Source organism: Coloeus monedula (assembly GCF_965178545.1).
Source record: "Coloeus monedula genome assembly, chromosome: 2".
Classification (NCBI taxonomy): Eukaryota; Metazoa; Chordata; class Aves; order Passeriformes; family Corvidae; genus Coloeus; species Coloeus monedula.
In genome coordinates, this window is record NC_138782.1 from 77,925,832 (window position 1) to 77,941,747 (window position 15,916).

General features: G+C 34.1%; 1 protein-coding gene across 4 annotated transcripts in view; it reads left to right on the forward strand.

Annotated features, from left to right (window-relative positions):
• ASCC3 (activating signal cointegrator 1 complex subunit 3) overlaps positions 1-15,916 on the forward strand; it is a 253,611-nt gene that overhangs the window by 165,541 nt on the left and 72,154 nt on the right. For all 4 annotated transcript variants that reach the window (XM_082276623.1, XM_082276626.1, XM_082276624.1 and 1 more), the window contains exons 18-24: positions 617-781; positions 1,418-1,504; positions 3,671-3,847; positions 5,827-6,052; positions 9,720-9,874; positions 13,490-13,588; positions 14,038-14,206. In XM_082276623.1, the coding sequence (XP_082132749.1) occupies positions 617-781; positions 1,418-1,504; positions 3,671-3,847; positions 5,827-6,052; positions 9,720-9,874; positions 13,490-13,588; positions 14,038-14,206 (1,078 nt within the window). The remainder of the gene's footprint in view (positions 1-616; positions 782-1,417; positions 1,505-3,670; positions 3,848-5,826; positions 6,053-9,719; positions 9,875-13,489; positions 13,589-14,037; positions 14,207-15,916) is intronic.

Genomic DNA, 15,916 nt, shown 5'->3' on the forward strand with positions numbered 1-15,916 from the left:
ACATGAATGTTACTGTACATCTGTAACTCAGTAATTAGAATATCCCAACTAACATACCAAAGCTTCCCATACCAATCCCTTCGGGGGATTTTAAAGTTTTTTGCCAGTAAACATTTAAGCCATTCAATTTGAAGCTTAATCTATTATGGATGCAATTGAAGCCATCCTCATGTCAACTACACAGGAAGGTATATCTTCAGCCATTTTCATAAACAGAAGATGCCATAAGATGACATGTTTTGTGAAGTGATACAGTAATGATAATTTAATGAATATTTTATCATTAAAAGATCTTTCAAAAATTTCAGTGTAAATTTATTTCATAATCATGCTGCTGTTTCATAAGTAATATTAGTCTACATTGTCTCAAATAATTCTAAAAGAAATTTTACTCTGATTATTTTGTCCTGTACATACAGGTTTGGTAAATATTTGGTAAATAATGTCAATGTAACAGTTATTAATGAGATCTCAAGAAAATCATGACTTATTAACTGTACCTTCCTTTTATCAGATTTTTGACTTTGTGTCAAAAACCTTTTGACAGGGTTATCCCAAGAAAAATATTTATTTAACACTTCTTTTATGGAAATAAATGTGTGTGTTTCATGTCTAGATGGATCCAAGTCTAGAAAAGCACAGAGAACAGTTGGTAATTGAAGTTGGCAGAAAACTGGACAAAGCCCGCATGATCCGCTTTGAAGAACGAACTGGCTTTTTTTCTTCAACAGATTTAGGCAGAACTGCCAGCCACTACTATATTAAATACAATACTATAGAGGTAAAAGATGATGTTCTGTTTCTGGAGGTTTTTTCCTTCTTTTTTAATGTATACCTAGTATAGTTGTAAGATATTACAGAATATGTATCTGATTTGTTCACTGCATTTTCAAATCATATTTACCGAAATGGGGGGAGAGGAAACAGGAAAATATCAAGCAATACTGAAAAATTAGACTTGGTGTGAAGTGAGATTTGAAATTTCTATAGTCTTTTTGACTTCTTTAGGAGAATTATAAGAAACATTTTGATATCCATGGTGTGTGCAACTATTAATATATGATAGCACATTGAAGTGTAGTGCCTGGTAATGTCTATGTTTACTGTCACTGTGTGTAATTAGTCTCACATATTTATTCACTCAGGTATGTCCTAGACTTTATTTTTTTAAATGGCCGCACCATTTGGCCACCTCTTGATTTTGGTGTTGTCAAGGGAGTGGGAGGGACTGTTTTTCTTAAACTGCTGGAAAGTCATTATCGAATTTGTTCCTGTTTAAATTGCATCACTGATCTTCCAATAACCTGCATTTTAGCCTTATATGCCTTTTAAAATCTTGGCTAATGTTTCTTTGTTTCCTGCTATACTTTTTTTTTTTTATTTTCAGTGACAAATCAATTATTTTTGTTTTTAATAGACTTTCAATGAATTGTTTGATGCTCATAAAACCGAAGGCGATATTCTTGCTATAGTATCAAAAGCTGAAGAGTTTGAACAGATAAAGGTAAAGTTAAAGAATGTCTTGAAACTAGACACTTCTGTAGTACTTGCTCCATAAATATTGTCTACAGACACAAGTTTTGTTAAATGTTAAGCACCATTATAAAATATTTTCTAAGTAGACATAATATGCTCTCACTCAAACTTATACATAGTTCAGCTTGAACTATAGTGCAGATTTAATAACTAGTTATGGATCTTTGAGAATTTATTTTAAATGCTTTTAAGAATTTTTCAGCTCTTCAGTTATTAAGAGGTGAAGCTAAATGTCCATTTGAATAGTGGGTGCCTAGGGATGAGAAGTTTAAAGCATTATTGGATGTATCCCTGAACAATTTGGTTTATCAGGAATGAGGCAGGACTCACTGAAGTGAACTTTGATATATTTCCTGCAGGGAACAATATTAGATTGGCAGAACGATAAATTTTCATAAATTCAAATTTGAAATCTAGAAAGTTGTCATAACAGATTTTATGCAGGCTTGAAGATTACTGTTCTATTCTACTCAGTTCAGTTCCAATCTCCCATTTTGCCTCCTTTGTGGGTAGGACACAAGGAAATGCATTCCACGCTGGCATGAGAGGCAGACTCCACAGGGTTTGTTAGCTTGGGCTCACTGCCTTTTTACCACAATTATACAACTTGCAGATCAGAGTTGGCTCTCATTCACCTGGCTCTGTGAGCTGGCAGTGTGAATCCCTCACTATCTACATATTTACATATTTGCACACATTGTCCGGGTATTACTGTCTCTTTATCTAATGGAGAAATTCTATTTTGCTGTAATCTCTTCTATTATAGAAGATAATAAGCAGTGAGGTTTCACAGTCATACATGGAACATTTTCCAAGCTAGAAGGTTTTTTTTATGATAGTGATATTGCTTTACTAGGTCTAAATTTAGTGTAATTTAATATTTAAAAGGAAAGCATATGGAAAATATGATGTGATATGTTTCTATATTTGTAATAAAGTTAGGAGTGATGCTTCTTGACTAAAGGACAGTTTTTCTAGTTTACTTTTTCCGATTTATATGGTATGGTATCAGTGCACCATCATTTCCAGATTTTTGTGATTCATTTGCTGTGCAGCTCTGAATGTTAAAATTAGTAACCGGTTTTCACAAGAATAACCCAGGATTTGCCCCTCAGTGTGACAGAAGTTGTGACTTTTGATAAATGAATCATGTTTCCATAATGACTTTAAAAATTCTGCATTTTGAGATATGTTACTCACCAGTAGCTGAAATACAGATCTGGATTAGACCTGAACTGTGCTGTGCAAGAGCAGAAAAAAATTATTAAAAATGCTGTTGTAAGCAGAGCATAGTATTCCCCTGAACCTGAAGTCATCTATGATGGTTGTGTACTTCATGTCCTTCTTTCCTGTGGGACTAGTGACTAGAAAGTTGGGGATTTTAGCCCAATTGTCTTAGGGTCTTTTGTATGTCAGGTAGTCAGGTCCAAATAAAAATTACTTTCAGATGGTTCCCTGCAGGGACCAAACATTTACCCTCTTTAAATAAGTTCTACACTAACAGACTATCAGTAAGTCAAAGAATATGTAGATTTATGCTAGTTTTGCCATGTAAGGGTCATCAGTTAGAATGTGAAATGTTATGCATTATTCAAACCATAGATATTAATATTTCTTTACTCATATTAAGACTTAATCTTATTAACAGTGAAAATTTTAATATGATGAATCATAGTACTTCTCAGTTTTGAGTTTAAAAATGTATTATGCCACATGCAAACTGTGTAACTATAATGAGTACATTTAATGTTAATTCAAGATTGCCCTAATCCAGATGGACAGAGGTTTTACTCTGGTCAAATAAAAAATGAAATCTCATCAGATGAAGGATGGTAAGGTCATGAGATTCAATTTTTGTGGCATATCAAATTTTTGTATGTCAATGGCAACCTTAATAGATGGTGATGAATAACAAAATGTAATTGTGTCCCTATTAAGATAGTTTCAATTATGGTCTATTAGGTACATTGTGGAAGACGTGGGTTTACTGCTTTTTTTCTTCTTTTTTTTTCTCCTTAAAGTTAGAGATTCCATTTAAAAGTAATGTAACTATGTTATAAGGAAAATTTGATTTCAGTGTAAAAATTTTTATCAAATTGCTTCAGCCTCTTCATAATGTATAATTGTGTTTTAGGTAAGAGAGGAAGAAATAGAAGAGCTAGATACCTTACTAAATGATTTCTGTGAACTTCCTGCTCCAGGAGGTGTGGAAAACAATTATGGAAAAATTAATATCCTCCTTCAAACATACATTAGCAGAGGGGAGATGGACAGCTTCTCCCTTATTTCAGATTCTGCGTATGTTGCACAGGTAAAAATAGCATTTTCTATGTATCTGTTGCTGTCTTCTGCTGTTTCAATTGTCCCAAATATTTACAATTATATAAGTAGGACCTGATCTGCATCTTTTTTGTACGTTTTTATACAAGTTCATTTAAAAATCAGAGCCCCATGTGTGTGCATGCCTGTGCGGTATAACACTTAAATAGAAAAGTTTTGCAAAAGGTTACCTTGGGAGACTATGGCATTTTTTTGTTAATTATGAATGTCCTTTTTCTTTGTATTATCCCTATAATCTTACTATATTTAGTAGCTCTAACTGTGATTGCACAGAAATTATATTCTTAAATTTCAGGGTTTTCTTCTAAATGTGAAAAACTGTTGTAATCTATTTTTATGCTTTGTGTATTTTTATACTTCGTTCTGCAAAGCATAATTTGTGTTTGACTCATATATCTTGGTTTACACAAGAAGGATGTGTTATTGTAATTCTGTTGCTAGATGTAATCTAGCAAAAAATGTGCAGATTTACATACCAGTCTATGTACTTGTTTGTTGGCTTCATTTGACACCTGACAGGTTGATTGTTATGCACATTTAGTTACTACACGGGCATGCACATAAAGGGTCATGACACAGGGATCTATTTAGACAACTGTGACCCAAGAAAAGTTTTCCCTTTTAGCTCGTCTCTCTCTCACTCTTTTTTTTTTTTTTTAACAGTCAGCAAACATGTTGCATGAAATTATTTTTGCCTCATCCTTACAAAACTACTTTGGAAAGAATTAATCTAAAAATTGCATTTAGTTGGTACTAAAGATGAGATTTAAATATTCAAAATGATACATAGCTTTTAGCAACATTTTCATAGTAGCATAACCTTCTTCAGAAATGTTTGTATTTTGTAGCACGTATGGGTATAAATGAGAAAATGCTGAATTGATTGTGCACATCATAAAAATTGTGGTACTTGCACAGCAAAATCGTTTTCAGTACAGTCCTTTTAATCTTTCCTTCCAAGGCAATTGCTTTTATTTGTCTCATTTATGGCATGCTTAGTGAGGCAACATGGTCTTCTTCTCAGATCTTCATTAACTGTACGTGTGGAACCAGTGCTACAAAGTGTGATTTTTTTTGGTTTTTTACTTGGATAGTGACTATTAAGAAAATTATTCATCTTTTCTAAGTAGGAGGAATGTGCTTCTTTAGTAACATATGCTTCCTATCACAACCAAATAATTTTCTATTTTTTATTCCTGTTGGCATAGCAGAGCCAGTAGGGAATGATTATATTCTATTCAATGAATCAAGAACATAATTCCTAATCCAGACATAGTACTGGTAGGGAAAAAGAAAAAAAAGCATAATACAGCTTGAAAAGTTTATGAAAGGAATATAATAACTTAGGTTTTCAGGATAAGACTGACCTCATTCAGACTTATGTTAATAATTATTTTTCCAAGTCCAAAGCATATTTGTACTGCTTGGTTATACAATATTCTCAGAATATAGTAACATGTTTAAAAAAAGTCACTACTGTTAAGCTTCTGTGCAAATGTTGTGAAATTCAGTGTGAAATGGGATGCTATTATAGAAGCATAAACTGGAAAAAACCAAAACTTGAATTTCCATGTAAAGTGAATTTGCGGGTGTCTCTTGTATGGGGGGTACCTTAAGTGAATTTGCTTCAGAAGTGATTGATACATAATGCATTTAGAACTCCATGATGTTAGCATAACTGTGATCAAAGTTCTATGGCAGACCTGACACTACAATTTTTATTGGTTGCACATGTTTCTTTTCATAATTTCAGAATGCAGCCATGAGGTAGTTCTGCCACTAGACAGTGATGGAAAAAATAGTTTTCAAAAATATTTGAAATTAGTTTGAAAAGAAAAATCTATTGTTACGGTTTGTCAGAGATGAGTCTATGGGACCCTTTTCATTTTACAAAGAATATTGAGAGAATTATAACAGTTTGGCTTTTTTTTTTTCCTTTTCACTTTCCAGAATGCAGCTCGTATTGTTCGAGCTCTTTTTGAGATTGCCCTGAGGAAGCGTTGGCCTGCCATGACATATCGGCTACTGAACCTCAGCAAAGTCATTGACAAGCGGCTGTGGGGCTGGGTGAGCCCTCTGAGGCAGTTCTCAGTGTTACCACCATCCGTCCTCTCCAAGCTGGAAGAGAAGAATCTCACTATAGACAAGATGAAGGACATGAGAAAAGATGAAATAGGTGAGAAACCAGCAAGGCTGATCTGCTTAAACTATTAGAAACTAATGGGCAAGTAAGAACTAAATCCGAGCCATGAATCAATATTCCCACTCTGACCTGGCTGTAGCCACGTACCACATATTAATACGATCTGTCCAATAAATAAGGTTTTGTCCAGTTTCCACAGCTTGTAAAATGGCACAGCTCTGAGGATAAGGCCAGCTCATGTCCTGGTAGTCACAGAACACAGATGGAAAGGAGATGTCTGTTGATAAGTATTTACATATATGTTTATATATACATATTTATGTTGACCTGTGTGCTGCCCTTTCTGCCCACATTACATAACACACTGCTATAAAAGGCTTCTGTTTGCTTTTGCCAGTTGGCACGCTATGGCCTTTTTTTTTACTATTAACGTGAAAAAGAATACAACCAGATTATTATATCCAGGTATGCTATCAGTAAATGGTCTTCTTCTGAAAGACTGCATTAATTTTCATTGAACATGGAGAATTCATTGTCATTGGTCTCATTGCAGCAAAACCTTAATGGAATTTTTTAAAGGTTTTGACAGTCCAATAATGAGAAAATCCACAAGCCTACTGATACACATAATGACAATTTCTAGTAAGTCTGTATAAACCGTTGGTTATTTGGACTTTGTTTGCACCTGCTATTGCCAACCTGTTGCTAAACAAGCTATCATTTTTTTAAAAATCTAATTTTAGAATAAAAATACCATTCATACCACTTAGAACGTGTAGCATCTAACTTAATATTTATTTCATTTGCAGGAGAACTACATTCCTAGTTTATAAAACTTTGTTATGTGCCTAATCTAGGCTGGGAAAAGTTAAATAAATATGTAGAAGTTTGCAGAATTAGAGGCTATATGTTATTTAATAAGTCAAACCAAAAGACTATGACAAAATTCTAGAAGCTTACTTTAACTGTGTTTTAATATAGTAATATTAAATGTATTAAAAACACTGCATTTTACTGGAAGTGCTAGCATTATAATTTTTAATTCAGAAGTGATATAGCATTTTTTAATTCCCATCTGTTAATTTTTTGTGTATTTGTGATGTCTTTTAGTGCTTAGTATTCTTTTCCATTAATTGTATTAATGAGGTTTTTTATTTTGTTGTTCTTGTTTGGTTTTGCAGAGCTGTTTTTAGTTTGGTTTGTTGTTTTTGTTTTGTTTGGGTTTTTTTTAATTGTTCTTTCTCCTCGTACCCACACTTGGAGAAGCAGGAAATTTTGTATAAAAATACAAAGCCAGTTTTACTTCCTTCAGTGTATTGGAAGCAGTATTGAGAAGATGGAAATGTATCTATAAACACCTGCAATTTGTCTAGTTTTGGTTTATATTAACTGTTTGAATGTAGATGAGACATGGGGTTTGACTGTGAAAACAGGTCACTGCTGACCGTACATAATGATATTTCATGTTCTCCAGCCTTACAAATATCAGAGAAAGTTGGTCTGTGTAGCTCTGTGAAGCGGTTACTTGGCACACTTCCTCCTGTCCGGCCTCTCTTTCTGAGGCATGTGAAGGAAGTGCTTGCCTGGCAGACACCTTATTTTTATTTTGAATTCAAAACCATGTTGAAATGAGAAAAGGCAAAACTTCCAGGTGCTGCCTTGTTTTCTTACTCCACAGGGCTAGTTTCAATCTTCAATGTTTCTTCCTTTTTAAATGTTATTGAGACCTTGGAGATAGAGTAAGACAGGAGCTAGCTGGCTAACTCAGCCCAAGTCTTCGGGGGAGATGAAAGCATCAGATAGGTGCCAGCTCTCCCAGTGAGTGGAGAGCATGCTGTGTGCACAGATCCTGGATTCCAGGGTACCATGAATTGGTCAACACCAATCTATGAGCTATTGCAATGTAACCATGGAGTTTCCAGAAAGCCAGGAAATCACTGTGTTAGCTGAGATAAAGTCTGGTTCTTTTCAGAATGCAGATGACAAACATTGTAGAATATGCAAAATTTATTCTTTCTTTTTTTTTTTTTTTAGACATGCCTCTTTTCTCAGGCAGCTTTTGTTTAGAGGGCTTTCATATTTCTTAAATGCCACTGATGATTTCTCATAATGTGACTTCTAAACAAAAAAGAGGGGGTTAGAGGAAGGAAGTTTTATAATATTTTGTAGAAGTTGGGAGAGGAGCCTTATTTTCCCCTAGCACATAATTGTAAGAAAACCTCAGTGCTGTCCTTTACAAACACAGTTCACTTTGTGATATCACATTGTGATAAAGAGATTTTTGCCATTAAAAAGTGTACTTGCCTACATAGGTTTTTTGAGTCATATCTTTGAATATTTGTCATCTGCCTTTATTTAACATGATTTCTGAAGTTTTACCTCTAATTGCAAAAGCCAGTCACTGTGCAAACTTGCTATAATGCTGCATATATCATCAAGGTGTACCAACATAAGGGGTTTGGTTTTTAATAGCCCAGTTGTTGGAGATACAATTATTTTACCAACTGCAAATTAAACTGATTTAATATGCATTAAAACTTTTGGTTAGGGGTTTGATTCTTAAGCAAGGTCACCATTCATTACTTCAGAGTAGAAACACCTGTGTTAGACAAATCTATCTGCCAATTTGTTAAATAAGAAAAACTGAAAAGGGAAAGTCAGTATCAATAGAAAAAAATAGCAGTTTCAAGATGCTATGCCCCTAAACATCTTGTAATTGCAAGAAAAGGTTTGTATCACATTTTCACTTTGCACATAATGCAAATAATAGGACTTCTTCTCCTTTTTTTTGATTTATTTTTTTCAAACGTATAAGTATGTACAGGAACCACATAACGACATCAGAAAAATATCAGTAGCTATTGTAAGGTAGATTTTAACAGGGAGTATTTATGACCATCACAATTAAAATCTAAAATATGCTCCACATAGTACATTAACAATTTCAGTGAAAATGTAGTAAATAAGCCAGTTTTTTCCTAAATAAGCTAGAAGGCGGAATAATTTCAGGAAAAAAAGAAATCACTGCTACATACTTTGTTTTATATTTAAAATGAAAAGCAAGGGAACAGAGATTTGAGCTGTAAAATACAAGTAGGACATTTTTCTAAATATATATAATCGCTTTATTGCCTCAGTTACCATGATTACAATAGAAAATAATTTTTTTTTCCTTTGTCTCAATTACACACTTGTATATTCTGAAGCATCAGAGCTGCTGTGAGATGTTTACTTATGTGCATTTTTAACCTATTAAGTACCTTTGTTCAGTTTTATGAAAACCATTCTGTCTGCTCTGAATCACTACACAGAAACTGTAGCAGTTCAAATCAAGTAAAAAGTTGGTATTTGTGCTCTGAAAAAGAACTATATGGCTTGGTAAAAGCCTGGTCAAAAAGTCAGTGAAGGAGAGGGAACTAGCTTGACATAATGTTTTCAGTGTGAATTCTTAATAGTTATTTTAACCCCTTAGTTATAGCCAGCAGGGGGGTTAATACTGAATTTTCAAGGCTTTAAATTGCTAATTCAAGTTAAGTATTACTAAATATTCAGACATGCAAGGTCAAGAGAGTCAGACATTTACGTACCCAAGAGCAAAACAAGCAAGCAATAATACTTCTCTAAAAGCCTATTTGAAAGTCAGAGTTGTATGCTTTTTCCTGGAAATGCAAATTCCTTACAGCGGATGGTTTTTTGGCAGGTCATATGCTGCATCATGTGAAAATCGGGTTAAAGGTAAAGCAGTGTGTCCATCAAATCCCCTCCATCGTAATGGAAGCTACGATCCAGCCAATCACCCGCACAGTGCTCCGAGTTCGGCTGAACATCACTCCTGACTTCACCTGGAATGACCAGGTAAAAAAAAAGGGAGGAGGAGGCAAGACGAGAAACATTAGTTAAGCTTCAATAAAGGAGATGATCACTGGGAGTCCATAGCTGTTTGGATAAGAAAAAAGGCATTTATTTTAGCTAAAAAGCAACTTTGATGATAGGAATGGAATGACCTTTATGACTTTTGTTGGAGGAAGCCGGCAAAGATCATCTTTTTATTTCTGTTAATCCTTATAACATTGGGCTGTATATAACACATTGAGGCAAATGCTTAATACTGACTGTTCACAGTAGTCACACACAGATTAGAGTTATGTTGCCAGTAAGGAGAAGCAAGAAAAAGGGAGACATGAATGGCTCTCTGAACTATGAATGAATGTCAGACAGAAAAGCCTTGAAATGCAGTTCATGTATGCCAGGTTCTGTTGTTCCTCCTGGCTTCACAAATACACATTCACAGTGTCAGTGCCTTTCTTCTGCTGGGACTTGTCTGAACAAAAAAACAGAGATAAGTTTGCAATTATGTTCACCTGTATTTTATGGTGCAAATTCATATGAAAGGAGTTGTACCAGTTTCACATTTAGCTATACCCACATCCTTTGATTCAGAATCTGTTCATTAGAAATACATTTAAGATAAACTTAAATGAAATATAAGTGTCCACATGGGGGCATTGTATTGTTGCTGTTACTTCTGAAACTTTCTACGGGGAAAAAAAGCTACCTCAATGGGCAAACATAATTTTCATCTTTTAAACTTATGAGATTTATGCTTAAGATAACTTATTCTGAAATGTGGCTATTAAGTATCTGTTCTTTTATTTAAAAACTCATTTTAAAATCCCTTAGATTACAAGTTTACCTTAATCATAAGTAAATGAGAGTTTTATTCCACAAATACTTAAATTACTTTCGATTTTATTTGCCCTGCCGAAAGGTGTTTTATTTTCTTATGGAAGTTTCACCAAGTTGTTGTATAAGTGGGAGATTAGCAATCAAAATATAGAAAGTTTGATTTTGCTTGTCACCTAGATTTAATGAAGAAATATTTGAATGGATTCCTAACATGAATTATAACATGAAATACTTTTTTCTGCCTTATTTATGTTTCAGAAGGAAAAAAAGCATTACTTTTAGGATTGAAACAAGTTTTTATTGTTCAGTCCTTCACCCACTTTACCTGTAATCTGTTAAAGATTAAAAAAAAAATAATGTTCTTTATATTAAACTTTATCTTAATACAAAGTAATTTCTCAATCCATTGTTAGGTTTTTCTACAAAACCTAAGTTCTATATCTTTACAGGTTAAAAAAGGGTCCACACAAAATTATACTGTTGTTTTGATTCTACACCTCTAAATTAAGAGCAAAATTTTGTCAAAAATCTATTTTCTGCCATGACCCCTTTACACAGTTTTTCTGATAGTTGCTTTGGAAACATTATGATTGTTTTATCAATTAAGTTTATGGAGCTGTTTTTGTGTGAATGTTTAGTGGTAATCATAAAAACTTGGGAACTTTTTTTTTTATTTCTGTAATGTGGTGTTGATTTTCCTGTTTCTTCAGTAAATGAAACTTCTATCACAGTAAATAACTAAAGCTGTTAAATTTTAATAGTCTCTGAAAATGAATAACTGTCTCAAATTCAAGCATAGACACTCTGAAACTGCTTCTCCATCATCACATTATTTTAGCAAGCTTCTCAGAAACTTACAGTTTTAGCTGTAATTGGTACAAAAGTTAGCTGCTAAAAAATTCCATCTGAAGAATTGCAGTAATCAAATAAAACCAGTTATGAAAACTTTAAATACCATGCTTAGCTGAAATACCCTGCTTGACTAACATTTCAGGGTTTTAAGATTGTTCCTTTACCTGGATAATTAATTCTATAATGATCTTATCACAAACTTTTGCACTTGACATTACAAGAGAAAGAAGATCGTTTTTGTGGTCGTGACATAGGACATCAACTTGATCTCTAGTTTTCAGTACAGGGAGCTCTTTAGCTTGGTAAGATCATGTGAGCCAAATCCCAAATTTTTATTCTATTGTTAGAAGCAAAGGTCTATAAACATACCCAGATAGAGCAATTAAGCCTTAATGCATCTAGGAGGAGTCCAGCAGAAATGCAGAATAATGCAAGTAGTATTAATTAGCTGAATCATATATCAGACATATAGTTTTAGGGAGACAGTTGCCCAAAATACTGGTATGTGCCAGTTCTTAAGAGCTCCCCAGAGTTCTTGAAAATCATTACTGGCGAAAATGTTGCGTTTCCTGTTCCCAGATTTTCCTGCTTACCCCATGCAGTTTTTTCCCGGGATTTTCCAAAACTGGGTTGCTGTTAGAGTTAATAATAACATTTCTGAGCTTTGAACTTATTTGCCTTCCTTAATTCTCTTAAATGCTCCTAATCCCTGATGAAATAATAGTCTCACTGTCATTTTCAAAATGTCACCTGCGTGTCATTTCAGCTCCACTGCTTCAGTTCCCAATGAAGCTGCAAGTGAAATTCAAATGTAATATAAATTAATGACTCTCCATCTATTTGTCTATTGTGCAACTGTGGTAAAAAAGAAAGAAAGGCACCTTAGTTTTATTCTTTGTACATAGTTTTGTCTTCACAAACCAGTACAGACTGTTTTCCAATAGACACACTAATGAATTATGCTGAAAATAATTTGTGCCATGTGAATCAATACTAGATTCCTGGAGCATTAAAATTGCCATTAGAAGCAACTATGCACTTTGTCTTTTTTCCTATTAAGTTTAGGAAAAATTCCAACTTTTTTTCCATCTCCTGGTTTTGCAACTTATCGCAGTCCTCATCAGAAACACCAGAAATCTACATTCATTTAACAGTATGTCTTCCATACTCCTTTACTATGCATTTTTCTTACTTTACTAGATATTTAAGTAAAATGTTTGTACGTTGGCAAGCGTTATTTATTCTGACAAAGAAACAAAACATCTTAATTTAGCATCACACCTAGCTATGATTTCTGGCATTGCTGGCATTGCAAAGTAAGGTACAAAACAAAGCAAACAAAAATCCAGGTTTAAAAAGAAGTGTTGCCAGATGGCAGGGAAATCATTCAGTGACAGCTCTATTTATGTTCTTCTCACTTCACGTGTATCAATGGCTACATCAATGGCCTTCTGAATATACTTACTGTATCTTTCTAGAGGAGAGGGGATGAGAGAGAGGAGAGGAATGTCACAATTCAGTGTCCAGTTTTTCCTGAGATAATGTTTTTGACTGAAAAATGAGCAGACAATTGCAAATGACAATCCTCTATACAGAACCCAACGGCAGAAGTACAGGGAGGAATAAAGAGAAGGTGTTCTTTCCTAGGAGCCTAGAGGGAACCCTGGGGGTTCAGTCTATTTATAAACAGCTGAGGCAGTACCTTCAGTTGCATTTGTATCATGTTCATTGGTATTATGTGTACCTTAAGCAAACCCTTATTGAAGCATTATCTTCAAGCAGACTGATCTAATTCAAAACATTATTTTTCGGTTACTTCTGATTTCTGTATTCCTTTATGAGCCTATGTCAATCAGAAATACATCTACTTTTTTTGCAAACCTAGAGAATCTTGTTACAACTAAAACAAAACTATCTTTTCTACTCATAAAGGTACATGGCAGTGTTGGAGAGCCCTGGTGGATTTGGGTAGAAGACCCTACTAATGATCACATTTATCATTCAGAGTACTTCATCATTCAAAAGAAACAGGTAATGGACTTCTTTCCGAATCTCATAGCAAGACAGAAACAAAGTTAGTGAGATGCGGATTTGTCAGGTCAGTCAAGCAGATTTTTAAATCAGCAGTACAGCTTTCAAATTCAGATATACTTGATCAGCTTGGACTTCCACAACAATTTTTTCTAATCTCAAATGTCCCTTTTTCTCTTCCTCCTTTGCTGGGATAGTTACTTTCAGACGATAAAGAAAGACTGTGATGGTTTTGTCTATTAAAGAACAAAAGCCAGCCTTATTTTTATCTTTTGAAGACTACAGAAAAAAAATTCATTCCAGGCAGTAAAATATTTTATAAAGATGTAAACATTGCACACATACTTTATTGTTTTGTGGTAGCAAAGCTTATGAAAGTGAGACAAACTATGGTTTTTCAAGTTACTGATTTTTCTGTGCAGTAATTATTCTCTACGTGTCTGTACTAGGTCATTACTAAAGAACCTCAGCTGCTGGTGTTCACAATCCCAATTTTTGAACCTCTTCCTTCTCAATATTACATTCGAGCTGTGTCCGATAGATGGTTAGGAGCAGAGGCTGTATGTATCATAAATTTTCAACATTTGATCCTTCCAGAGAGACATCCACCCCACACAGGTAACTTCAAATTTGATCATTTTTCTTTAACTGATATTGCTCATATTGGGTTTTTTTATGGTAGTGCAATAAAGTTCTTACTTCTTCTTCATTGTAGAAAAGTTTATGGAATTTTACTTTGTGATATTTCTTCTCCAGCTCTCTAAGCTTTTCAATTCCTGAACAAAATGCAGGAATTTTCATTTCATCTCAATATACTACCAGCCTTTGAGTTACTCCAGGTTCTCTATAAACCATAAGAAAACTGAGCCTGTCATATAAAACTAAGCAAATCTCTGTGTTACGGTATGTATTAGCTTAGTGCTTGCAAGCGTTAATTTTCTTCTGGACTGGTTATAAATAATCTTAGACTGTCTTATGAATGGCATTCAGCAAAGAACAAACAATGCTAAAATTTTGAAAATATGAAACTTTTTACTGTTTTTGCTGAGATACATTTTTCATATCAAGTACTGTTACAGCACTGAACATCACATTTCCTCTCATCAAGTTGTGGCCTTCCCCTCCCCCTCCTTTTTTAACACTTGGCACAGAAGCATATGTTTGTGTTTTTCTTCGTTTTTTCTGGATACATAAATTGCTTTATACATTCATTGGGCCTGATGTCATTGTAAAACCTTTCCACTGTAATTACGTTTGGCTCATCTAGCAGTCTGTTAAGTGAGTGCCTTCAGAAATGCACAGTTCTCATACGGTGTTGTCCTTTGGCATGCATAAATTCACATGTGTTTGTGAAGTGTTTAGCTATTGTTATACTGTACCTACACTGTCTGGAAAAGCATGTGTAACCTTTTTATCTAATTGACTGATCACTGACTACTATTCAGAAGAAACAGAAAGATATTTACACATCACCAGTTATGGAGCCTCTAGGATTTATGGTAATTGATTTCAATTCCCATCTGGTTCCCACTCAACAATGAAGTACGTAGAGGCTCTGCTAGGCAAAAAAACCCTTCTTTCTCCTCAACAGAACCCAAGAAATTGCTGTTTCTGTGGGAATGATAAAACAGCCATAAGGTATCAGTGAAAAGCATGTGAAGAATATTAGGCATCATTGCCTCAGTAGATTTTATGACTCCCATATCATACCTTAATGTGAAGCACCCTGAAAAGACAAGGAGACCTCCAGCCTCAAAAAAAAAAAACCAACCCAAACTTCAAAGCAAGCATCTGTATAGCAGAATCACTGCAGCCTCCTTAATTTGGTAGGATTCCAAATCCAATCTGGTTATATATATCATCTTCCAAATTCCACAATCTCTAATTATTTGGATAGCAGATGCCCTCAAGATATATTGAAATTTATATATTGAAAAGCTGTTTGTTTATTTATTAAGATTATGTCTTTAATTATACATTTAAAGGATTAGATGCAAAATTTAGCTGTACTCATCTGATTTGTATTACTCCATCAACTTGGAAACTCCAAAGAATCCTTCCTTCTTCAATAGACTTTTTTTCCCTTGAACTTTAAATACTCCACATTTTGTTATCATAAGAAGCTGGACATACATATGATCTAACACAGTGATTTTAGAACTTACGACAAGTGGGTGAAAACAGCTATAAGAAAAAGATTAATATATGCAAATAACTGATTCACAGCTATCAGAGTACTTAAAAAATTACTTGCAGAATGATTTCAGAGCTATAAAAACAACTTTTTTATTTTTCTTCATCAAAGTGAACAATTACCCAAATGTGTAC